General features: G+C 34.1%; 4 protein-coding genes across 5 annotated transcripts; 3 read left to right on the top strand and 1 right to left on the bottom strand.

Annotated features, from left to right (window-relative positions):
- The first annotated feature begins 161 nt into the window (after positions 1–161).
- Positions 162–2,322, top strand: LOC107483434 (DELLA protein RGL3-like). Its single transcript, XM_016104051.3, has one exon. It carries the CDS (start codon positions 232–234, stop codon positions 2,038–2,040), a length of 1,809 nt encoding a protein of 602 aa, XP_015959537.1. The 5' UTR covers positions 162–231; the 3' UTR covers positions 2,041–2,322.
- Positions 2,323–3,164: 842 nt separating this feature from the next.
- LOC107483435 (ubiquitin-conjugating enzyme E2 32) lies at positions 3,165–7,348 on the top strand. The gene is made up of 6 exons (XM_016104052.3): positions 3,165–3,421; positions 4,674–4,805; positions 4,941–5,025; positions 5,279–5,442; positions 5,534–5,958; positions 6,604–7,348. Exons 1-6 carry the CDS (start codon positions 3,314–3,316, stop codon positions 7,346–7,348), a joined length of 1,659 nt encoding a protein of 552 aa, XP_015959538.2. The 5' UTR covers positions 3,165–3,313.
- Positions 7,349–8,285: 937 nt separating this feature from the next.
- LOC107483438 (universal stress protein PHOS32) lies at positions 8,286–9,679 on the bottom strand. The gene is made up of 4 exons (XM_016104055.3): positions 9,446–9,679; positions 8,973–9,082; positions 8,754–8,872; positions 8,286–8,592 (listed from the first exon to the last, which is right to left on the bottom strand). The coding sequence occupies exons 1-4, from the start codon at positions 9,627–9,629 to the stop codon at positions 8,502–8,504; spliced, it is 504 nt and encodes a 167-aa protein (XP_015959541.1). The 5' UTR covers positions 9,630–9,679; the 3' UTR covers positions 8,286–8,501.
- Positions 9,680–16,111: 6,432 nt separating this feature from the next.
- On the top strand, positions 16,112–22,581 carry LOC107483437 (aldehyde dehydrogenase 22A1). Of its 2 annotated transcripts, none has more exons than XM_016104053.3 (14): positions 16,112–16,599; positions 16,693–16,736; positions 17,475–17,579; positions 18,223–18,350; positions 18,532–18,654; positions 18,827–18,980; positions 19,199–19,302; positions 19,390–19,468; positions 19,739–19,834; positions 19,982–20,119; positions 20,630–20,845; positions 21,131–21,322; positions 21,821–21,964; positions 22,048–22,581. In XM_016104053.3, exons 1-14 carry the CDS (start codon positions 16,488–16,490, stop codon positions 22,195–22,197), a joined length of 1,785 nt encoding a protein of 594 aa, XP_015959539.1. In that variant the 5' UTR covers positions 16,112–16,487; the 3' UTR covers positions 22,198–22,581. The 2 variants fall into 2 exon arrangements, with proteins under 2 accessions (XP_015959539.1, XP_015959540.1); XM_016104054.3 differs by lacking the exon at positions 16,112–16,599 and adding an exon at positions 18,065–18,131 and having other exon boundaries at positions 16,711–16,736.
- The last annotated feature ends 1,258 nt before the right edge of the window (positions 22,582–23,839 follow it).

The raw sequence follows: 23,839 nt of genomic DNA, 5'->3' as shown, positions 1-23,839 counted from the left end.
GCTTTGTCATTATATGCAGGCCAATGAGGGCATCTTGGTCATATCGACACAGACCTCAGTCACCCACCCGTGACAAAATCAATTTTAACTATACTATAAGGATCTAAGTGTTAGAGCTTAGAGCTAACAAATATAATTTCGCATCAATTTGTTAATAATCCCTCAGTTCTCTGTTATATATTGTTAGTTACAAAAAGAACTTAGTTTGAGTAATACAAAGAACTTAGTGTGATGGAAAATTTGAGTCCTTTCAATGAGTTCGGTTTTAGTGCAATTGAGGATAAACATAGTTCATCAAATTATACTTCTTGGGCTATAGAGGGAATGAATGAAGTGAACAAGGTTCAATTTTCTGGTGCTGAAGAGTGGGGTGAGTCAATGGGAATTGACCCTTTTGGGTCTAGTTTTGAATTCTTTCCTTCACAGCAGCAGCAGCAACAACAATTATCATATCTTGAGTATGGAACATTGGAGAATCTACAATTTGTTGCGGTTTCTCCACCACCACAAACCCATACATACTTTGATGACCTCCACATGTTTGATGAAAATCCAACAAGAATGGTTCCACTAAGTGAAGAAACTATTGCAAACGACAAACAGCAAAACTCATCAACTCCTTTAGCATCACTTGAGTTATTGAAGAGCTATGGCAGCAACAAAGGATTTAAGAAGTTATGTGATGAAGAGAAAATTATGCAACCAATTGATCACTCTGCTGCAGGTAATGAAGTTCTTGGAAGAAAGCTTTCAACTGACGATGTGATGAGGATAGCAGGAACAAGGTTCATTCAATCATCACCATCATCACCAAAATCTTTAGGATCATCAGCTTTGAAGTCAATTTTTAGCCACCCTTTTGGTCAATTTTTCTCAGGACTCTCTGGTGAGGAGAAAGAGGAGGTTCAACTTGCTGAATCACTCTTGGCTTGTGCTGAGAAGGTGGGGTTTAAGCAGTACGGGCGAGCCGGCAAGTTGCTATCTCAATGCGAGTCATCGTCTTCCAAGACCGGTTCACCAGTTAAGCGAGTTGTTCATTACTTCGCGGAGGCTCTTCGCCTCAGGATTGATCTTGAGACGGGAAGAATTTCATCCAAGGACTTGAAAAAGATGCAACCAATGGATCCTCGAGAGATAACCAAGAATCTCACCCCCTCTGTTTTGGCATTTTATGGAGCAGCTCCTTTCTGTCAGATCACAATGTTCACACTAGTCCAATCTATAATTGAAAATGTTACTGAGGCAAAGAAGATTCACATCATTGATTTTGAAATCAGAAAGGGTGTGCAATGGACAACCCTGATGCAATCCCTTGTGTCAAGAAATCGATGTCCTTTAGAGCTGCTTAAGATAACAGCTGTTGGAAGTGGAAGCAATTCGAAGCTTATCATAGAGGACACTGGAAAGAGGTTGAAGGATTTTGCAATAAGCTTGAAGATAAACCTTTGCTATGATTATGTTATTGTACCTGACATGCTGCAACTCAGAGAGGATCTATTTAAGATAGATCCTGAGGAAACAATTGTGGTTTACTCTCAGTATGCACTTGGCAGCAAGATTCAGCAGCCGGACCAGCTCGAAACTATCATGAGAGTTGTCAAAACAATAAGGCCTAGTGTACTTGCGATAACTGAAATTGAGGCGAGCCACAATTCGACTTCATTTGTAAACCGGTTCATTGAGGCGCTTTTCTACTTCAGTGCATTCTTTGATTGTTTAGAGAATTGTATGAAGCATGACGAGCCGAACAGGCTGGTTTTCGAGTCGCAGTACCTTGCTTATGGAATCAAGAACATATTGGCTGCCGAGGGAGCAGAGAGGAATGCTAGGAATGTGAGGATTGATGTATGGAGGGCATTTTTCTCCCGGTTTGGACTGGTGGAAACAGAGATTAGCATGTTATCTTTGTTCCAAGCTGAGCTTGTTGCTAAAAGGTTCCCTTGTGGAAGCAGTTGTACATTTGATAGGGATGGGAATTCCCTTCTTTTGGGGTGGAAGGGAACACCATTGAACTCTATTTCTGTGTGGAAGTTCCTATGAGGAAAATTTTATTTGTATGCTCTGATCAGTGATTCTGGTTCTAGAAAACAAATACTCTTTGCTGCAAATTGAGATTTTACACTCACCATTATTCAGCCATCAGATAATGGTAGTTGTTATAATCTCAACATCTTGGTAGTGTGAAACTAGAATTCAGATTAGGAGCCTTAGGGGCCTAACCTTGTGAATTATATTTCTACTTCGAGCGAGGTTTTTCCTGGTCCAATTATATTTTACTCTTACCACGAATTATTTTTCTTTGGTTAACTATGAATAAATTGTACTCAGAAAGATTTTGTCCCTGAGAGAAATAATTCAAAAAATACAAACTACAAATAAACGCTATAAAGATAGTTAAATTTAACAAGAATAAGTATCCGTCTATCAAAATGTGTTTTTGTGACAACCACTTAGATTATGTTTGGTTGAAAGGAAAGAAACAAAGAGGAAAGAAAAAAAAAATTAAGTGAATTTTTATTTTTTTTTAGATATGTTTGGATGAAAAGAAAAAAAATATTATAAAAAGACAATTTTATTTTTATATTATAAAATATATTGAAAAATGAAAAAATAGTATTAGAAGTATTGAAAAAAATAGTTTTTTCTCTATTTTTTTTTTTAATATTAGAGAGAGAAAAAAAATGAGTGGATTCATCTTTTTTTTTTCTTTAATTTTTTTCCTCAACTAAATAATAAAAAATTTATTTATTTTTTGTTTTTCAAAATTATTATCGTAGATAAACACTTTCGAATACTATTTTAATAGTTTATTTTTAAACAATAATTATACTCATGATAATTGTTCATGTTATATACTAAAATGAAAGCACATAGCAGCGAAGGAATGTAAAATCTCTGCAGTAGAATATATAACAAATTTTACAAGAAATAATTATTTTTGGTTAAAAGTTAAAACTCGTGTATACTTGCCAAAAATGAAAAAGGTTAAATATCTAATCAAATTTACTGAATCTACTTTATTAGATAATTCAAGAAGTATAATTTAGGGCATTGATGACAGTACTCACTTGAGGGAAGACTAAATCTGATGCGTGGTCAACGTCAACTAAAGTAGAAAGAGTGATACTGTGATAGACCCTTATGTTATTGACACGTGTCGATGATTATGGAGATGGAACGTCGTTGTTGAATTGCACTCTGACTCAGACTCTTGTCTCCTTTCCAATTTTCCATTCTCCTCCTACTCTAACGATCACAATTTCACAAACCTCGAACTCCTTTCACTCTGAGAAATTCCCCATATACCCTTGAGATGGCGGAGAAGTACAACATGAAGAACCCCGCCGTCAAGCGCATTCTCCAAGAGGTCAAGGAGATGCAGTCCAATCCTTCCGATGATTTCACGAGTCTCCCTCTCGAGGTTCTGTACTTTATTCCTTTAATTTTGTTTGTTTTTCTTAATTAGGGTTTATTGAAGCGTGATCTCTTTTTTGTTGTGGAGCAATTGTGTTGGATTCAGGTGATTGTTTATGTTATGGCATACTTATACTATTTTGTGAACTTGTGGCGAATTCAATAAAGCTTGGTATGTTGGATTCATGGCGCTAGTGGCTGATTTCAGAAACTCCTGTTAAGGGAATTGTTTGATTGAGCTGTGTGAACTCTGCTGTTTCGTGAAATTGGAAGTGGCACAATTAAATTTGCTTCTGAAATTAAGTGGGACTGAGAGAGAAAAAAGAGGTGTTTACTACGTATTTAAATTTCTGCACTGGTTTTTAGGGATTGGTTGAATTGTGATTTTGATAGTTATCACTCCTATTAATGAAACTTGAGAGAGAGAGAGAGAGAGAGAGAGAGAGAGAGAGAGAGAGAGAAGGGTAATGAGAATTTTTTCGAGAGTTTGGTTTAATGTGTCTTAGAGTATATTTAGCTAAATCCTAGTTTATTATATATTAGCGAGAAATAAAAGATTAATTTACCAATCTGCCCCCTCCTATAAGATTTTAAACGTATTAAATGCGTTTAGTTATTTTAATATAAAAGGTAAAATTAGCAAAATACATTATAAGCTCTGATCATTACTTCTTTTTTGTTAAAAAAAATCTAAAAGATTTATGCAAGAGTAACTGGATAATGTTAAGCAATTCTCTCGTATCTGACTTCTCTCTTATCTATCAGATATCTTTCCTTTTCGTAGTTCCTCCAAACACTTGCTTAGTCAAAGACTCAAAATAGAACAATTTGCATATGTATGAATAATAAACACTTTGGAAACTTCTTTTTTTTTTTAAACAAAAATCTACCTACTTATGTAGGAAACAAGATCTTAGGGAAAAGATATGTTTACAATTTACAAGGTGCTGCTTGTACAGGACATCTTACTTCATCACTATTTATTTCGGCTTAGGAGTATACCCAACTTCCAACTTCATAAGTTTCTGTGACTTCTGTGTTATTCAAATGACTTCCGTTTATAAAAAATAAAAATAAAAATAAAACTAAAAAATGATAAAAACTTTACTTCCAGGGAGCTTTGTCTGCATGATCTATAACTTGTTACCCATTGGAAAATAGTATTTTGATTATTGAGTATATTTCGTGTTTGCTCTGACATCATGGCTCATAACTCATAAAACTTGGCTGAGCAACTTCAGTATCACCCTTGTTTTCAGGAAAATATATTTGAATGGCAATTTGCAATTAGAGGACCTCGTGATACTGAATTTGAGGGTGCTGTCTATCATGGACGGATCCAATTGCCTTCAGAGTATCCATTCAAACCACCTTCATTTATGTTATTGACGGTAAGATGCTGATTGAGGATAATACTATTATGTTAATCTTGTCTTTTGCGTTCAGTCTTTTGTGTTGGAAGTTTGGAACAACGAAACGCAACCTCTATTATTACATGCTTATAAGTTTTACTGTTATGCTATCAGCCTAATGGACGTTTCGAGACCCAAACAAAGATTTGCTTGAGCATATCAAATCATCACCCTGAGCATTGGCAACCATCATGGAGTGGTAAACAACTTTTCTTTTTAACCTGAGTCACTGCATTTGAGTAGCTAATTTGCAAGTTATCTGTGGTCTATAGATCGAGTTGCTCGATATGCATGTTATGCATGTTATGCTTTGTGCACTTTGATATTATATATGCATACAAGAGGAATTGGAATAGAATGTGAATTTTCCTTTGGTATATTTCATTGCTCTAATTTAATACATTACTTACAGCAAAGGTTCTGATTTAGTTGGTGTAAATTTCATTTGTCAGTAAGGACCGCTTTAGTTGCACTGATTGCATTCATGCCTACCAACCCTAATGGTGCTTTGGGGTCGTTGGACTACAAGAAGGAAGAAAGGCGTACCTTGGCCATCAAATCTCGTGAAGCGCCTCCGAAATTTGGGACTCCTGAACGTCAAAAACTGATTGATGAGGTAAGATATTGCATATGTTTCACCTGAAAACATGTTTTCTGCAACTACGAACATATTGTGCATTTGTGCTGATTCTATTCTATTATCACAGATACACGAGTATATGCTAAGCAAGGCACCCCCTGTTCCTCAACATAGCTCCATACAACTACTCGAAGAAGAGCATTCCAGAGACGAGGAGGCCGAGTCCCAGGCAAATTCCCATAATGCTGAGGCTTTACCTGCTGAAGAGGGGATTCCAGATCAAGCAGGAGATAGAATTGTTGAAGAGGAGGTAGTTGTTGATGATAATCTTCAAGGAGTTGAAGCTTCAACGGAGATCCAATCCAATGTTTCAAGGAACCAGTCGCCCCATAATTCTGGTTTAAGGGTTCAAAATCCGAAGCCGGAGACTAGGATACAGCAAAAGCTTGATGATCATATTTTCACATTGATAGCCATTGGACTTGCCATTGCAATTGTGGCCCTTTTGCTGAAGAAGTTCGTTAACTTTTCATGCCCTTTTTACGTGATAATGTTCTGTGAAGAAAAAGATAAACAATTCAAATAAGTGGAATTCTTGTAAATTTGCTCCGATGAAAAAATTGATAATACTACTTCCTTTATCTTGACCATCCAATAAATGAATGATAGCCTAATGTAGAATATTAAGTTACTAGACATCAATATATATATGAAGAGAATGAATAAGATCAATTACAAATACATCATATAAATTCTACACATTAGTACGTATATATCATCCTATCCCAATTCTTTATCAAGCGTGACCAAGGTTTAGAAAATTAAATGGTGAGGAAAACATTCCAAAAGCAGAACTTCGAGAGTTCCCTTCTCTATTATTAGGCCATTCACACGTTATGCATAATACAGTAGTATTTTGAGGGGATAAAAAAATAGATGCTAGTTTCAACCTCTAGTAAATTGTTGACTTTCCTTTAACCCCGTGAGACAACACTAATCATGAATGACATCCTAAATTCATGGTTAATTCACCAAACCCAAATTCCTCATTATATTGTGTTATAAATCCCTTCTCCCGTGCCCCCCAACAATTGCATTTCCCCTGATTATTTTCCTTCGTTGCAAAACCTTTCAAGTAATCAAAATGAAACACAATTTCTCCACATTAATAATCCTCATATGTTTTTCGCTATTAAGTCAATCTAACGCCACCTTCCCTCGCTATTATCATCACCAGGCTCACGCGCCCGAGACAAGTCAGCAACCACACCACCCATTTGGCGCTCACATTTTCCATGATGACACCCCTGGAGCTGAAGCAACCCACCACTACCAGCTGGGTGTTGATGCTCCGGCACAATCGCCGTCGAGCCATGGCGGCGGTGGCCTTGACTCATCATCATTCTACTCTTCTTTCTCGGATCTCCTTAAAGGAACCTTACGCGGCCACACGTTAACAATGCCCGACGATATCACACACTTGTCAACCAAACACCACAACGAACTCAGACAAATATGCGGCCACACCGATTACCCTGACGTGTGCTTCTCCACCATCGCACCGCATCTCCACGGCGAGCACTTCGACCTCACCCACGTCCTCCAAGCTTCCATAACGGCCTGCTCGATCGAGTTGAAGCTGACCATAGAGAAGTCGAAGAGGCACTCGAGCACTTCGTCGCCGGAGAACCTAGGTGCAGTCATGTACGTGGACTGTAGGGTGCAGTATACCAACGCGCTTGAGAACCTCCAAAAAGCGAGTGATGCTGCTGCGGGGCGTGATCTTGGAACGGTTACCATCATGCTTAGTTCTGTTATGGCTGACGTGGCAACATGTGAGAGCGGTTTTCAGGATCTTGAGTCCTCTACCTTCGTTTCCGGGTCGGTTGGAATTATGGCAAGCAATTGTCTTGCCATTGCTCATATGGTTCCCCATCAGTAGCTTTCACTTCTGTATATATTATTAATTTATTATGCTTTATTTATATTTTTCATTTTTATGTGCATATTAATTAACTAGAGTAAATTTCTCTTTAGTACAGGAAGCATTAACATTTGACATGTAGATTCTTGTATCAAAACAAAATTTTACTTTAGTTGATTGAAATATATGTATTGTATTGTATTTTCTTTTCCTTTTTTTTTTTTGTTTAACCTTTGTTTTTTCTTAATAGGCAATTTCAAACGAATGAGCAATTTCATACAAAGAACTTTATGTTTAAATAAAATAGTAGGTAGTATCGTATCTATTATTAATAGAGATAATTTCATCAACTCTTGTAAATTTTTGTTATTGTGAATATATTTTTTATTTACTTGATTTGTATATTATTTTCGGGTAATATTAAGAATTAACACTAATAAAAAGTTAATTAATTTTGATTCAAATGTAAGATAAAATTAAAGAAAATTCGTTGATCGCTTAGAATTTTCTATTATGTTATCTTAACGAGTTGTAAAATAGAAAATGATAATACTAAAAAAACACAAAAAAAAATAGAAAATTAATTAATGCTAAATAAAATAAATTTTAGTTGTTTTTAGTTATTTTTTATTATTAAATATTTTCAAATAAAAAAATTATATGGTAATATATGATATTATTAAATGGATATATAAATGATTAACGTTTTATATGATGGGGATACAACTTATCAATTGTTGGACACATAAAATTCTTTACACTATGTATCATAATTAATGTCTTATAGACTTATAGTCATAGATGACTAAAAACAAATTAATAAGGAAAAATTAGGCAAAATTTGATACATTGTAGACAAATTTTAATTAGGAGAAAATTTTTATTACATGTCATATAGACAAACTTAAGTATGAAGGAAATATTAGAATTCAAAAAATAATAACATTCTTGACACTGTTTCCTTTATATAATTATTACTCATCACGGTTTAAGAACATTTTGATTTTTGAGCAACTAACTTTCAATATGGACGCCCGAAGGAGTATCAACTGAGACACATGATAACATAATACTATACATATGCAATCCACCAAAGCCCAAAGGCATCAAAACTTGGTTGTGTAGCACAAATTTATTCTCTGTCCTATATAATATCAAATTAGGAAAATAATTAACTTTTATTTTGATTGTCACTTTTCACCACAGTGACTGGACATGTGGCATGATTCACTACATAGTTGCTCACACTTCCCATAAAGGCCCTGCAAAACACGACATAAAATGAAAATTCATAATGAGATTCATTCTACTCTTCATAACGAATTAACCATGAATAACCGAAATGCAATGCATGCTTCTCAAATCCTATGCTTTAAGTAGAAAGCATGATTATTAAAAGAACGTTTGCTACTTTGCTAGTAACCTTTGGAGGGGACCAAGGCCTCTATTTCCCATGAAAAGAGCCTCTAAAGGTATTGAATCGACTGCTTGGCAAATCTTTTCACGAGGGTCACCCCAAAAGATTTTCATGAGTACCTCTACCTGCCAAGGACCAAAGTTATTAACTTATTATAGTAAAATGCACATTATTATGCATCATAATGTCTGTTAACATATTCGTTATCAATAACTCAAATCATACTTTTTTATCCTTTGCAGCTTTTTGGGACACTTCAATTGCTTCGGGAGTGGGCTTCAGTCCATATTTCTTCATGACCTCAGCATCAGTGAACTCGTTTAGGGGTATGTAAGCTGCATACCATCAAGATTCAAGAATGAATCCTTTGGCCTATGTATAACTAATTGTTTCAAGTGCAATTTAAATACGATACTTTAAATTTAAAAATATTATTTGTAAATTAAAATTAATCATTATATTTGTGTATGAATATATATTGTTTAATTTATTTTAAGTATGTATTTTATATTCAAATATTTATTTTATATTAATAGCTGATATTAGTGATTAATTCTAGCATATACTTAATATGATTATGATTATTTATTCATTTATGAATGGGAATTATCATGCAAATAAAATAAGGTAGAAAATAATTTATTCTCTAAGTATCTGATATTTAGCAAAGTAATAATTGTCAACTACAAATAACTTACGAGCTCCGGTGAGTTCCCAGAGCTGCATCTCGCCATGCTCGTAGTTAACGTCTGGGCGAATGATGAGGAGGATGATATGGTCTCCTTCTCTGGCAAAATTTTCCACCGCCCATTTGAGCGCCGCGACGCTGCACGGCGAGAAATCCATGGCCACTCCCAGTCTCCTATGATTACTACGTGGCATGCTGATCACGTTGCTTTCTTTTATTTCTGGTTTCAGTTGTGTTTGCACTGTTGCTGTTTAATTATTTATTTATGTGTGAATGTTTTACGGAGCATTATTTAATCAACTACGTGAGGCCAAGAGAAAAGACGACGACAATTGCGTTCACACCTCATACCATTAGTGGCTGAGGCTGCTGTTAGATGAAAATTTGATATTTTGTTTATGATATGTTTTGTTGAAGAAATTATAGAAATTCATATTCACGTATTTGATAAGTGTTTTATTCGTATTTTTACTATGCTACTGGATAAACTCTAATTATCGTTGAAATTATTATCGAATTATATCAATAAAAACTTCGACAGAAATATTTTGTTAGAACTTTTGGATCTGACGATTTTTCCGACGCATACAATTTTCGGTTTTGACGACTTATATTAATAGTAATATTATTGTCGGATAATCTCATGCTAACTTTGAAGGTAAATTACTGAAAAAATAATTATAAATAAAAATCTATTTAAATATATTATATAATCTTAATCTTGTTATAAAAATTTATTTTTAAATTATTATTATACACATCAAAAAATAAATATTCTTTTATATTAAAATAGTCCAAACTAAAAAAAAAATTAAGAGTTAAATGAAACTAAAAGTTGGCCTCGTGGATACGGTGACTTAAAATGGGAGTTTTTTGGATTTTAGCTTGACAGAGCCAGAAAGAATCGCAGACGACATTGAAGTAATATCTTTAAAGATTAATTGGTTATGAGCTTTCTAATCGTTCTAATAAAGGATAGCAAGCAATTAGAGATTTTGGTTAACATTTTTCAATGAGTTAAGCATTTTCGTTACTGTAGTCCACCATGTTCAAAAATCGTAAAAACTTTGAGGGGAAGGCAGTCCTAAAGATCATTCTGAGACCATACTTCTTTAATTCCAGAGTGAAGCAAGCAATAAGTGATTGTTTATGTTACTTCATGATAATAAGGACATATTAGTGATGTGGATGGAAAGCAGCGGTAAATTTGAGCAAGCACTGGAAGGCGACCATGGAGAGTTTTTCAAATAAAGAGCTTAATTTTGTGCGGCAAGTTCAACTTCCATAATTCAATCCACTGCATTTTCTCTGTATATGATTAGGGTAAAGTTCAAGAGGCGGATAGTGAAATAAATAGCCAATTTTATAGACTAAAACTGTATTATAATATTTGAATTTGTTCAAATCCCATTGCAATTTATCCCAACTCCAATAAATTTTAACTGACAAAATCCTATTTACAACTTCTTAGGAAAATAATTCTAAATGAGATTCTAATTCCAATTCCTATTTTCAGTAATTAAATCTTTAATTCTTGAAATCAAATTGAAAATAGCCTGCCTATTTGGCATTTTAAAAATCATTAAAGGATACGGAGGAGGCAGCCAAGGATCCTTCATGGTTCGAATATTTTTTTCAGTACTTAGAGTTCAATTAAGACCTTTTTTAACAATTTAGCTTTCAGCTCTCCAGTCTGCTCTTCCATCCCTAAGAAGATAAGATTATAGTTTTTGCAGTTATAACATTACCATTTTTAAATTACTTACTTTTTAGGATTTTAGATAATAAAAAAGTAGGCTGTGTTACAAATCACCAAAACTATTTGTTTAATAGTGTCAAATTCTGAATTCTAAGATCTTTAAATTTAAGGCCTCTTTCTTTTCATGGACAAGTCATAGTATCCCAGTTGATCCAAGTCATTTGTCTTTCAAAATCTTTTTACCCCCATCAAAATTGAGAAAGTAGGGAGGGAGTTTTCGAAATTAAACTATATCAGATAACTTAAAGCAAGACAAAGTATAAATAAGAATAGCTTCACCCACTGTCTTGAGCAATACCTGTCTACCACTCGAAGATAAAAGATCGCGCTTCCATCTCTTTGGATTTTTTTTCCAAACCTTCTCTTTGCTCATACTAAAAGAAGCCTTAGCTTTTTCGATCTAGAAACTTTAGAAGGCAAACTCAGATATCTATCCTGGACCCTGTCCTAGACCCAATGTGATCAATATTCATAGAGTTAGTAAGTTGTGTACGAATAGTAGAAGGAGTGTTGTGACTAAAAATACAACATGTTTATTACCCTCTAACCACTGATACTTTCGTAAGAACTCAACAATTCAAATTGTTTGAACATGTCTCAAGATTAGTTTTACAGAAAAAGATTGAATCATCAACAAATAGGGGATAGTTGACCTTGGGATATCGTCTTTGTACCTGAATACTTTGAATTAGTCTATTTTATTTTGCCTTATGTAGTAAGAAGAAGAGATATTCTGCATAGAAAAGAAAAAAGTAGTGAAATAGAGATTTTTTTATCGGATACCTTTATTTGCCTTGAAGAAATTAGAGAGTTGTCCTTCTACAATGATAAAATAAGAATCTGATAACAAAAAAAAAAGGTAAATAAGAGAGAATTGAAATTGAATAAAAAAGATAAATTGTAATTGAAATTGAAACAAAAAATATAGGTTGAAATTAAATACAAAGAGAATCAGTCTACTTTCTATCAAATTTCTTGACGTAACAAGAAAGAGACTTCTCAACCTAACTTGTCCACTCCATAGTTTGGGAATTGAATCGAAGGGATTCCTCAACCTTCTATCTAATTCATCGATACAACAAGAGAGGCAGAGACTCACTCAACCTCACTTGTTCATATCATGGTTTCATCCCGAAACCAAAAGGGAGTTTCTAAATCTCTAATCATTGAATATTATGACTACAATAGCTAAGGAGGTATTTATAACCTCTTATTAGGTTAAAATAAAGAAAACTCTAAAACCCACAAACATAAACCCCAATCTAATAACCAAATAAAAAAAATAAAAATACATCAAAATAAAACTAATAACTTTCAAATAATATTTGATCTCTTCATATCACAAATATTTGAAGCATATATCATTCTCCTCCTCTTAAAAAAGGATTCGACCTCGAATCTTGTAGCTGGAAAAAATGGTATACAAGATAATAATGAAATACAAACAAGAAAGACAAGAACATAAAAAAGAATGTGAAAGACACTAAATTCTTTTTTTATTTTTTATTTTTTTATACAAGAAGAACAAACATAGAATAATAAGAATTAATATAATACTTGAGATCTGATACCAAATGATAAAAAAAAGGATAAACAAGACAAGAATTGAAATTGAATAGAAAAGATAAATTGTAATTGAAATAGAAATGAAAAAGATAGGTTGAAATTGAATAGAAAGATAATCACTCTACTTTCTATCCAATTTCTTGACGCAACAAGAAAGGAACTCCTCAACCTAACTTGTCCATGCCGTAGTTTGAAAATTAAATCGAATGGACTCCTCAACCTTCTATCCAATTCCCAGATGCAATAAGAGAGGTACTCACTCAACCTCATTTGTCCACATCATAGTTTCATCACAAAACCAAAAAGGGGTTTTCAAATCTCTAATCATTGAATATTACGACTATGATAGCTAAGGCAGTATTTATAACTTCTTATTAGGTTAAAACTAAGAAAACTCTAAAACTCACAAACATAAAGTCCAATCTAATAACTAAATAAACAAAAATCAAAATACATCAAAATGAATTAATAAATTTTAAATAATATTTGATCTTTTCATATCACAAATATTTAAAGCACGTATCAGAAACAATTATCACTAATTTTCGAATCCACATAATCCACCAAAGTCAAAACCAAACTTCTCTAATATAAACCAAAAAAAGTGCCATTCCACCTTATCATATGCCTTACTCATAGCTAATTTTAGCATCATCTCACTTTTGAGTCCTCTTTTTTTGTTCTTCAAGTAATGTATGCACTCATGAGCAATTAGGATATTATCAAAGATTAATCTGCCTTTAATAAAAGCACTCTGTGTAGGGCTAATTAGTCTATTTATCATACCGTAAAGTCTATGCACAAGTACTTTAGAGATAATCTTGTAAAAGACTGATGATAGGCTTATTGGTCTTACTTAAGTCATATCTTTAGCATTAAGAATTCTGAGAATTAGATAGATCTGAGTATGGTTAAAACACTTTAAAATTCTGCCCCCTGAAAAAGAGCTCTTAACTTCTCGGAACACATCACCACTAAAAATGATCTAGAAGCTTTGAAAAAACTTTGCTATCAAGCCATCGTCTCCTAGAGCACTTTGTGGGTGAATACTAAATGTCACATGTTTCATTTCCTCTATAGTCACTAGTTTTTGAAACCTACGGTTCATGTGAGCTGTAACTTTAGGTCTAAAGTCAGTAAACAAAAGTTCAGGATTCTCATGACAAGTGGAGAAAAAGATGTCTTTGAAATATGATTCAGCCACAGAAACAATTCCAGCATTTGAAGTAGCCACGTCATCATCACTACTATTTAGTTGCCAAAATTTATTCCTTCGGGTTCAATTTCTGAACTTCTGATGGAAGAAAGTCGTGTTCTGATCACCTGATTTGAGCCATTTGATTGTAGATTTCTCTTTCCAATAAGATTTCTCATTTTGTAATATTTTTTCAACTTTGCCTTCTAGTTCTGAAATAATTTCACCCGATGAATTTATGCTAAACGGAATTCCTTTAATTCGAATTGTAGTGAATCAATCTCCACCTTCGAATTAGATCTGTTTTCTTGCTGTCATCTGACAATCTTATGCCGACAATGTTTTATTTTTTGAGATAGGATATACATGGCTAAACTATCAATTTGTTCATGCAAACCTCTCTACCAATCTGTCTTATTTCATCATTGGAACACCATCTTTTTTGGAATTTGAATCACCTTTTAGATCACTCAGTTCTCGGATTAAAATCTAAGAAAAGAAAAGAATGATCCTACCCTGATTCTGAAAGTCTAAGAACCGATGCATTGGGATAGAGTTGCTGCCAATCAATTCCTACCATAAATCGATCTAGTCTCTCATGTGTTAACTCATAACCACTTTGTCTATTCGACCAAGTAAATGGTCTTCCGCTCATACCAATATCAATCAGAGAATTATCATCGATCAGAGAATTAGCATCAATAAAACTGTTGAAAGTCTAAATAGAAGTGGGAGATTTTATACCCCCATCTTCTTTCTCTAATTGATTAGAAATGGCATTGACATCACCCATTAACGCAACCTTACAGTGAAACTGTTGGGTGATGAAGTTAATTCAACAAATTGAGTCATTCTATGTTGATTATTTGAACCGAGATAAACACCTAGAACACCATAGGAATCGTTAGAAGCTGTCAAAACTGAAACCGCAATGAAAAATCTACCGTGCTATAAAATTTGGACAATGCAACTATCTCTCTATACCATTGCCAAACCCTCAGATAAACCATTCGGATCCATAATAAACCATTCCTTAAAACTACAAGATCTTAATTTTCATTTAACTTGTCGAGATTGATTTTTGTTTCATAGATAAATCTAACTTTAGGTTGGGGAAATAGGATTTACAAATTCCTTTAAGATTATTGATTGTTAGAGATTTCCTTATAATCTGACAATTCTACGAGAGCAGTTTCATATTCTTTTGGGTGCCACTTGAAGGCTGTCATCCTCTATCGTCATAGTATTAGAAATAATATTATCCTCTACCATCATAGCATTAGAGAGAATATTAGTGAAACAAATTTTCTAAAAATATTTTCAGCATCTTTATCTTTACTCTTCCGTTTAAAATTTATTACTAATCTTTCGATAAAATAAATACTAAATATTGTTTAAATAGAATAATTAATAAATATTAAATAAAATAAATTTTAATTATTTTTAGTTAATTTTTTTATTATTAAATATTTTGATTTATAAATACAGTATTTATTTAAAAAAATATCGTCTAAAATAGAATGCAACCGCAGCACTTAATGATTGAGTTTGAAAGAACAACAGATTTATGTTGTATTCCAAATTCATGAATCAAGCTCTTTTAATGTAAAAGTTCGTAAAACAATAAAATAAGAGTCGTGCTACGAAATTAATAAAACATTTGTACAATGTGTATAATAGACTATATAAGTTATAAAATAAACATTATTTATAATATTTACAATAATCATTGGTATTAGAGTCAATAGAATATTTATACAATATATTATATGAGTTAATTTTTTTGATTTAGAATTTTGATACCATATCATGATATCACTTATCTCAAAAATTTACTGATAGATAAAGATAACACCAATGATTATATCTTTAATATTCCCTAAATCTCTATTATACATATTATACAAATATTTTATTGGCTCTCTATATTTTTTTATAAAATAATATTTTAAGTGTCTTTAAATCAAAATGGTAATACTCACAAATAATAAAAATTATAAAGAGATGTGATTAAAGCGATACTTTATGGCTTTATCAACTTATTTGTTTTTTCCTCCAATTTCACAGTTGATTAGTCTGATCAACGCTCTAGGGAAATATAACCATCAGATAACAGGGTGCATAATGCACCATTTATCCCAAAGAGCATCTTAGATACTGCCACAAAGAGTTCACTCATCAATTCCACTCAACTCAACTCATGGTATCAGGGGAGAGTGGAGGGATCAAGGCATTCAAGCTTTCAAACACGCATGGAATCTGTTCTTGTTTTCTCATTTTGGTCCCTATTTAGCAACCGATCCACTCAACATATATAAATTGCAATCCGAGTCACTTTTTTAGCAGCTTCTCTTTATTCCTACCTCAGTTTTTTGCAGTTTCCTTCTTCTTTCTTTAGTCTTTTACCCATTTGCATCACACATTAACGTTCTATCTTCTTCGATTACTCTCTTCTTCTAGAAGCTTCTGCGGAACCCTAGCGCACACTCTCTCTTTCTGAATCTGAATCTGAATCTTTGAAGCTCCTCTCTAATGGCGTTCTGGTGGTCCTTGCTCGTTCTCGCACTCGCTTTCGCCATCGGCAAGTTCCTCCTCTGGCTCATTCCTCCTAAGGTTCCTTCCATCGATGTTGACGCTTCTGATGGTACACTTTCTTCTCTTTCTCTCTTTCTCAATCTGTCGCACGTGAATTGTTTTTGTGATGGTGAAAATGTGCCGTGAATTTTGGAAATGGCAGTTTTAGACGATGGAAACCAAGCTCAGGAGAACAGCTTCATATATGTGAGTGATGTTTCTGCTGTCTTCTCATTGGATCGCTTGTGATGTTGCATTTTCTGTTCAGTTTTGCAAATTGTTGCATAGTGAGTTAGGACATATTAGGAGCTTATTTATTTTGTTAACTTGTTTTTGCATCATGTCACGATCGTTGCGATTTTCTCTATCTATTTGAAAATTCAATGTTGGTTTCATTGTAATGTGGCTTCGGAATTCGGATTGATGCGTTTTAAGAAATGAATTTTACTGTGTACTGTCCTAGAAGGCTAGAACATCCTCCAAATATACTTAATAAAGAAAATATTAAATGAAGAAACAAATGTACTTAATATCTTGTGAACATTAAAATGAAGTTATACATTCTCCTAAGTCCTACAGATACTCCTAATAATCATCCTAATAATGTGAAGGTATTAAATGTAAAAGTAACTGTCATCTATTTTATAATTTATAAATATTAAAGCATTCAAGACTTTGAATATCTAATAATTATGCGGATTATATGGAGAATGTGTTAGGACTTGGGAGGATTTATTAATTTCCTTGAAAGTGCCCAATCATTCCTTTATTTAGCCTACTGGGAAGATTATTATGAGATTTAATATTTCTGTTAGGAATTCACTTCTTGTAAGTGAGGCACATTGAATGTAATGACTTGGAGTTTGTTTGTTAAATGTGCTATCTATATGTGAAAAAGGAAGCAAATGGCTGATCTGGTTTTGTTGATGGCTTATTCCTCTTCAGGTACCTCCAAGGGGAGCGGCACAGCAATCTGGCACTAAAGTTCAGTGCTATGAGCCTGCTACCATGAAGTATTTGGGATATGTTCCTGCTTTGACCCCATATGAGGTCAGTGAGCCCATTCTTCTCATGGGACATGGTTATGAATTATGATGCATAGTTCTAGTATCTATTTCCCTAAGCACTAATAATAGTTTAAGATGCACTGCATATGTGAATACTTTTTTGCTAGTTAATGTTTATGAAAGTTTGATAAAAAGGGAAACTTAGAAATTTAACTGCTGAAGTAAAATAGCTAGGAAAACAAACACAAGTGAGAAACTTATGAGTACATCATTGTTGAGAAACGTGTCACATCAGAAATATGCCATTTGCATTGAAGAAAAGTTGTCAATAGCTTCTAGTTAAACCTGTGTCCTTACTTTCATTTGGCATTCTTTAAAGATGGTAGTCCCATTTACTGATGTTGTGCCCTTTTGGCTCTAAATAAGTATTGTTTTCTTGCATATGAATGCGTAATTAGCTGCACCTAATTTTAGGAATTAACAGTCATCATGGTACTCTAATTGATCTGTCTATATTCTATGATCCAGAAACATTAAGGACAGCAATAAGATGACCCAAAGGATAATATTGATGCACAGAGCAAGTTATTGCAAAGTATTCAGAAATTATTGGATGATAGTTTGACAAGATTCATAAGTAAAAGCATTGCAGGAATTAACTCAAAATACTTTGCATGCATGGATAGGTCAGGGAGCAAGTGGAAAAAGTGCGGAAAGCCCAAAAAATGTGGGCAAAGACCAGCTTCAAGCAAAGACGCCAATTCTTGCGTATACTTTTGAAGTATATAATAAAACATCAAGCGCTTATATGCGAGTAGGTGCACTTCTCCGTGGTCATGAAAGGAAAATTTAGGTGTCACTAAATTTGTTACCAAATTATGGAACCATGCAAACTTCCTTTGTTTTTAGTTATCATATTGTTGCATTCCTTAGGTAATTATTCTTATTCCATAATAATGTGTTATGATATATTATCATTGATGTGCTTTTATTAGAATATCTTCGCGTGATACTGGAAAGACAATGGTGGATGCCTCTTTGGGAGAAATAATGACAACATGTGAGAAGATCCATTGGCTACTGTCAGAGGGTGAGAAGTGGCTGAAACCTGAATACCGGTACCTGGCTCAATCCCATCCCCTCATTCCTTTTCTGTTGTTAGTATATGTACTATGTAGCCTATTTGTTCATATTCATTACCACAAAACAGTTCATATACTTCTTTATCTCAAATTCCAGTATTTGATGGACCACTCTTTTATTCATTTATCGTTGATTAACAACTTACAGATCCAGTGGAAGATCAATGCTTCATAAGAGTGCTAGAGTAGAATTTCACCCCCTTGGTGTTATTGGTGCCATTGTGTCATGGAACTATCCGTTCCACAATATTTTCAACCCTATGTTGGCAGCACTTTTTTCTGGAAATGGCATTGTGATTAAGGTATATAATGACAAAATATCTACTGTGCCAATCACCAGTTTGTTAATCCCATGATTTTACAAAGTCTTTTGCAGAATAACACAGTTGGCTGTTATGCTGCTGGGGATTAAATCATATTCTGTAACCTTTCAAGTTGGAATACCCACTCTTACTAACTACAATAAAATTTATGCTTATGCTTTTTAGTTTGACACTAACCTATATCATTCTGATTGCAGATATCAGAAAACGCGAGTTGGTCTGGGTGCTTCTACTTCCGAATCATCCAGTCAGCACTTGCTGCCATAGGTGCTCCAGAGGACCTTGTTGAGGTGATAACAGGGTAGAGTCTTATTTTGTACCCTGCTTCTTACTTTTTTTTTTCTAAGTCATGTTTGCAGCTGCAGCTTTAACTGGACCTTTTTACCAGATTTGGTGAAACAGGAGAAGCATTGGTGTCTTCTGCTGATAAAGTCATTTTTGTTGGATCACCTGGTGTTGGCAAGATGGTATGATTGCTTTGGCCAATCGACTTGGCTCATCCCATCCTCTCATTTGTGAATCATTTTTTCCAATTATTTCATTTATGATATGTTGTGCAAATCAGATACTTAATGAAGAAATTCTAAAGAGTACTAGGTCAATATTTACTCAGTTCTATCAAAAAGAAAGAAGAAAAGGAGAGGGAAGAGTCTCACAAATGGAATAAGATGGCAGATCACTTTTCGTGTATTAAGATTTCTGTGCATTCTGCTAATATGCTGCTTCCTGTTATGCAGATAATGAGAGGTGCTTCCGAGACACTTATACCTGTTACACTTGAGCTTGGTGGAAAAGATGCATTTATTGTTTGTGAAGATGTAGATGTGGACCATGTAGGAATACTATCCATATTTTCTGGTTTCCAAATGCCATGGGTGTTATTGTTGACCACTTGGTTGGCAAATGTTAATTTTACAAGTTAATGAAGTATACATTCATGAGTGCCATAGTTTTAACAGACTTTGATCTGCCAAACATAGGTTGCTCAAATTGCTGTCAGGGCTGTTCTTCAGTCAAGTGGGCAGAACTGTGCTGGAGCTGAACGTTTTTATGTCCACAGGAGCATATATTCATCTTTTGTCAGTAAAGTTACACAAATTATAAAATCTGTTACAGCTGTAAGTGTTTTGTTAAAACATTCTCATGCAACTCTCTTCTAATGTTAACATGGGCTTCTTAATCACTTGTGGTTGCACTTAAAACTGTTGCAGTGTTTCTGCAATCTATCAGCTTACTTTTACTTTTATTCTAGTTTTTTGTGATATCCTGTGGAGCATCCATACAGTTCATGATATGTTGCTGTGTCCTCCCATTTTGTTGAGTTAAATAATTTTTCCCTGAAATTATATGCATCAAGAACTGGCTTTATAGTCTATTCTGTGTCCTGAGAACAAACACATATATAGATTGTTATTAGCTTCCCACTGCTCAAATATAGCAAATTGATAGAATTTTCTCAATTTACAGTTGAAAAGTTTATTTTTTGGTGTTGCTAATTTTCTTCAATAAATAAAAAAATATAAAAAAAGGGGGATCTGGGATTGATTTAGAGGGGAACAAGGTCCCCTGAGCTATTTTGTATTTTATCCCCGTTTTTTAAGCTTCACACAGTTAATGATTACTTGTAGGGTCCACCACTAGCTGGAAGGTATGACATGGGTGCTCTATGCATGCATGAGCATTCTGAAAAACTTGAAGGCCTTGTCAATGATGCTATAGATAAAGGTGCTGAAATTGTTGCAAGAGGAAGTTTCGGGCCTATTGGTGGAGATGCAGTTGATCAGTATTACCCCCCAACTGTGATTGTTAATGTGAATCACTCCATGAGATTGATGCAAGAAGAGGTAGCAGAACTAGCTATTGTCTCTTCTCCATGACATTACGCTCTTTATTTCCCCTCATTTTTATCATATTTGTTCTCTATAAATGCTTACTGATGGTCCATACTTCCATATCTATGTAAAATATTAACCAACAAAAAAATATGAAATGTTGCATCTTGACTAAAAGCATTGAAGATTTTAAATTTACATTATTGTGTTTCATGTCATTTACTTATTTGAGATTCTTATGTTTTATGCTTGAGCAACTGCTTACTAAGTTCATCTTTGTACTTCAACTACATATAGGCATTTGGACCAATCATGCCAATAATGAAATTCAGCTCTGATGAAGAGGTTGTCAAGCTTGCAAATGACTCAAGATATGGGCTTGGCTGTGCTGTTTTCTCAGGCAATCAGAGCCATGCCAGAGAGATAGCTTCGCAGATACATTGTGGCTTTGCTGCTGTTAATGATTTTGCAGCAACATATATGTGTCAGGTAACTTTTCTGGGAATCTGCATCTTTGTGCAAAGGAAGCCTACTTCTCTTTGTAATGATATGATGTATGCATTGTCGTGTCGATCACATATTCACATCCATCCAACTGCTAGAGAGAGCCTACCACAATATAATATAATATAATATGATTTATGCAATTGAATAATAGCTTTCTGATTAGAAAGTTGGACAGAAGTTTTAAAATGGTGGACTCTACCAATTAGGTGATGGAACCAGCCTCTGATTTATTCTTCAGAACAGGAAGGACAAGAAAACACAACTCTTAACTGTTTCTGATTTACTTTAATATCTACTTTGCTATATCACATCTTATTGCCAAGCAGAAATAAATATAAATGTTACAACAGTTGTTTCTTTATTCAGCTTTCTACATTATGCAGTTCTTTTTGGCAAAATCTGCCAGAATATATTTCTATCTCAATCTCGGTTACCTCTCTTAAATTTCTACCGAAGTAATGATGCATTCTGATTTTTCAGTCCCTCCCATTTGGGGGTGTCAAACACAGTGGATTTGGACGATTTGGTGGTGCAGAAGGTTTGCGAGCATGCTGCCTTGTAAAAGCTGTTGTTGAAGATAGATGGTGGCCATACATAAAAACCGTGATACCTAAGCCTATTCAGGTCAGCCTGGGAAACCTTTGATAATACACTTACATGTTATCACACTTTGCTACATAATGACATGCGCTTCTTCTTTGCCTTAGTATCCTGTAGCAGAAAGTGCCTTCGAATTTCAGGAGTCACTAGTTGAAGCACTATATGGTCTCAGCATATGGGACCGTTTGAAAGCATTGGTAAGCGTTTTAAAAGTACTTACTGAGCAGCATTCTACCAACAGCAGTAAGTTGAAATGACTAATCATACCTCGGCATCTAACACACCAAATTGTTGATATCACCATATTCAAATGATTGGTGCTTTCGGTGTGTCAGTTTTATCCAACTGCAGTATTTGGTAGCTCCTTTTATTGATGATCCTGGGATAGTTCCTGATGAATGCACGAATTTCTTATATCAATATTCTATTTTGTCGATGACAAGGAAGTTAGGGCTATAGTTATGTATCCGCCAACGATTATGGTAGAAAACTTGTCCACAGCCGCAACCTGATACATCTTTACGTTCATACTGGTTGGCTGGTTGCATTCTTCATCTTCATATTGAATGAAGAATTCAACACAAATATCATTGCATTTCACTTTCGTAATCAAAAACAGGTTTTCTCACTTGTTTCGACTACCCTCTGAAGAGCTTGTAATATTTGTTTTCATACCGGTATAAGCGTGTTTTCTTTCCACTATCTAAAATCACAAAAAAGAGGAGCGAGGAGAATTTTAGATATAGATGATACTTATCAACAAGATCAATCTCTTACGCACATGCAAAGATTTCAGATTTTCAACGCTAGAAACTATAAAATAATCTCGTAGGATCGTTCTGGGTGAAGCACTTTCTTGAATTCCTGATGCGTATGTTGTACAGGAATATGAACGACCTATTTAAAAGTAAATGATTTAGGTGTAATAGACGTAGTAGCTGTTATTTACTCGAATAAATTGATGCATGATTTCTTGCAGTGCTCAATGTATTCGCAGTATGGCAACATGTATTCTACCTGTGTGCGGGTTGTCAACCCGATTTGCAGTGGGTAGGGTTCTTATGTGGGTCGGGTAGAGTGTGGGTTGAGTTTTAATCCTACCTGACCAACTTATACCCTATATATGTATATGTTATATATTTATATAAAAATATGTTTTAAGTGGATGTTGAACCAAATATCTTTTACTAAATACAAAAGATTTTTAGTCATTAAAAAAAGATCATTAATTGATAATTTAATATTTTTTAATATAAAAGGCAGTTTTATTTTAAATGATTATCAAATTATATAATAATGTTGCATTTTTGTTGTAATTCGCGGGTAGGGTTGCGTACGCAGGTTAAGAATGAGTAGGGTTAGGGTTGAGGTATTTTCAACCCGCGAGTAATGTAGGATTGAGTTTATATAAAAATCTCAATCTGCGGGCAGGATTAGGGTTAGGGTTGGTTTCAAACTCTACCTTACGCTATCCATTGCCACCCATAGTAGTATGCTTTAATGAATCAAATGGTAAGTGGTTACTCGGACTTGACAGTAGTGTTACTAGCAAAAAGTGAATTAAAAACCTTATGTTGAATGCAGCAAGAGATTGAAAAAGTTCCTAAAACAGAACAACTAGTAGCACAGCATCACTATGACTCTTGTTTAATTAAGACTATTTTGGTCATTTTGAGAACTTGCTAGGAAGTTTCCTTTAGGAAAGCTTTAAAGTGTACCAGTATACTATATTGGTATTTCATTAATTTTTAATCATTAATCTTAATTATAAAAAATATATATAATTAAGATCAAATACCGATATACTTGAAAGTTTTTCTATAGTTCATAGACGCAGTGAGAAGGTCGAAATGAATAGATAGACTCCAGAAGCAGAGATAAAATTGTTCAAAATTTGAT

Source organism: Arachis duranensis, chromosome 4 (assembly GCF_000817695.3).
Source record: "Arachis duranensis cultivar V14167 chromosome 4, aradu.V14167.gnm2.J7QH, whole genome shotgun sequence".
Classification (NCBI taxonomy): Eukaryota; Viridiplantae; Streptophyta; class Magnoliopsida; order Fabales; family Fabaceae; genus Arachis; species Arachis duranensis.
Note: the sequence above shows the minus strand (reverse complement) of the source record. Positions and strands in the feature narration are given on the sequence as shown.

Bases quoted from the DNA above. Each gene is read 5' to 3' on its own strand.
- LOC107483434 (XM_016104051.3), top strand. From the start codon at position 232: ATGGAAAATTTGAGTCCTTTCAATGAGTTCGGTTTTAGTGCAATTGAG.
- LOC107483435 (XM_016104052.3), top strand. From the start codon at position 3,314: ATGGCGGAGAAGTACAACATGAAGAACCCCGCCGTCAAGCGCATTCTC. The intron at 3,422-4,673 runs GTTCTGTACTTT...CCTTGTTTTCAG, and splicing joins TCACGAGTCTCCCTCTCGAG to GAAAATATATTTGAATGGCA. The intron at 5,959-6,603 runs GTTCTGTGAAGA...TTCGCTATTAAG, and splicing joins TGCCCTTTTTACGTGATAAT to TCAATCTAACGCCACCTTCC.
- LOC107483438 (XM_016104055.3), bottom strand. From the start codon at position 9,629: ATGCCACGTAGTAATCATAGGAGACTGGGAGTGGCCATGGATTTCTCG. The intron at 8,873-8,972 runs GTATGATTTGAG...GGTCCTTGGCAG, and splicing joins AAGCTGCAAAGGATAAAAAA to GTAGAGGTACTCATGAAAAT. The intron at 8,593-8,753 runs GTTACTAGCAAA...CGTGTTTTGCAG, and splicing joins GGCCTTGGTCCCCTCCAAAG to GGCCTTTATGGGAAGTGTGA.
- LOC107483437 (XM_016104053.3), top strand. From the start codon at position 16,488: ATGGCGTTCTGGTGGTCCTTGCTCGTTCTCGCACTCGCTTTCGCCATC. The intron at 17,580-18,222 runs GTCAGTGAGCCC...ATGCATGGATAG, and splicing joins CTGCTTTGACCCCATATGAG to GTCAGGGAGCAAGTGGAAAA. The intron at 18,655-18,826 runs GTACCTGGCTCA...AACAACTTACAG, and splicing joins TGGCTGAAACCTGAATACCG to ATCCAGTGGAAGATCAATGC.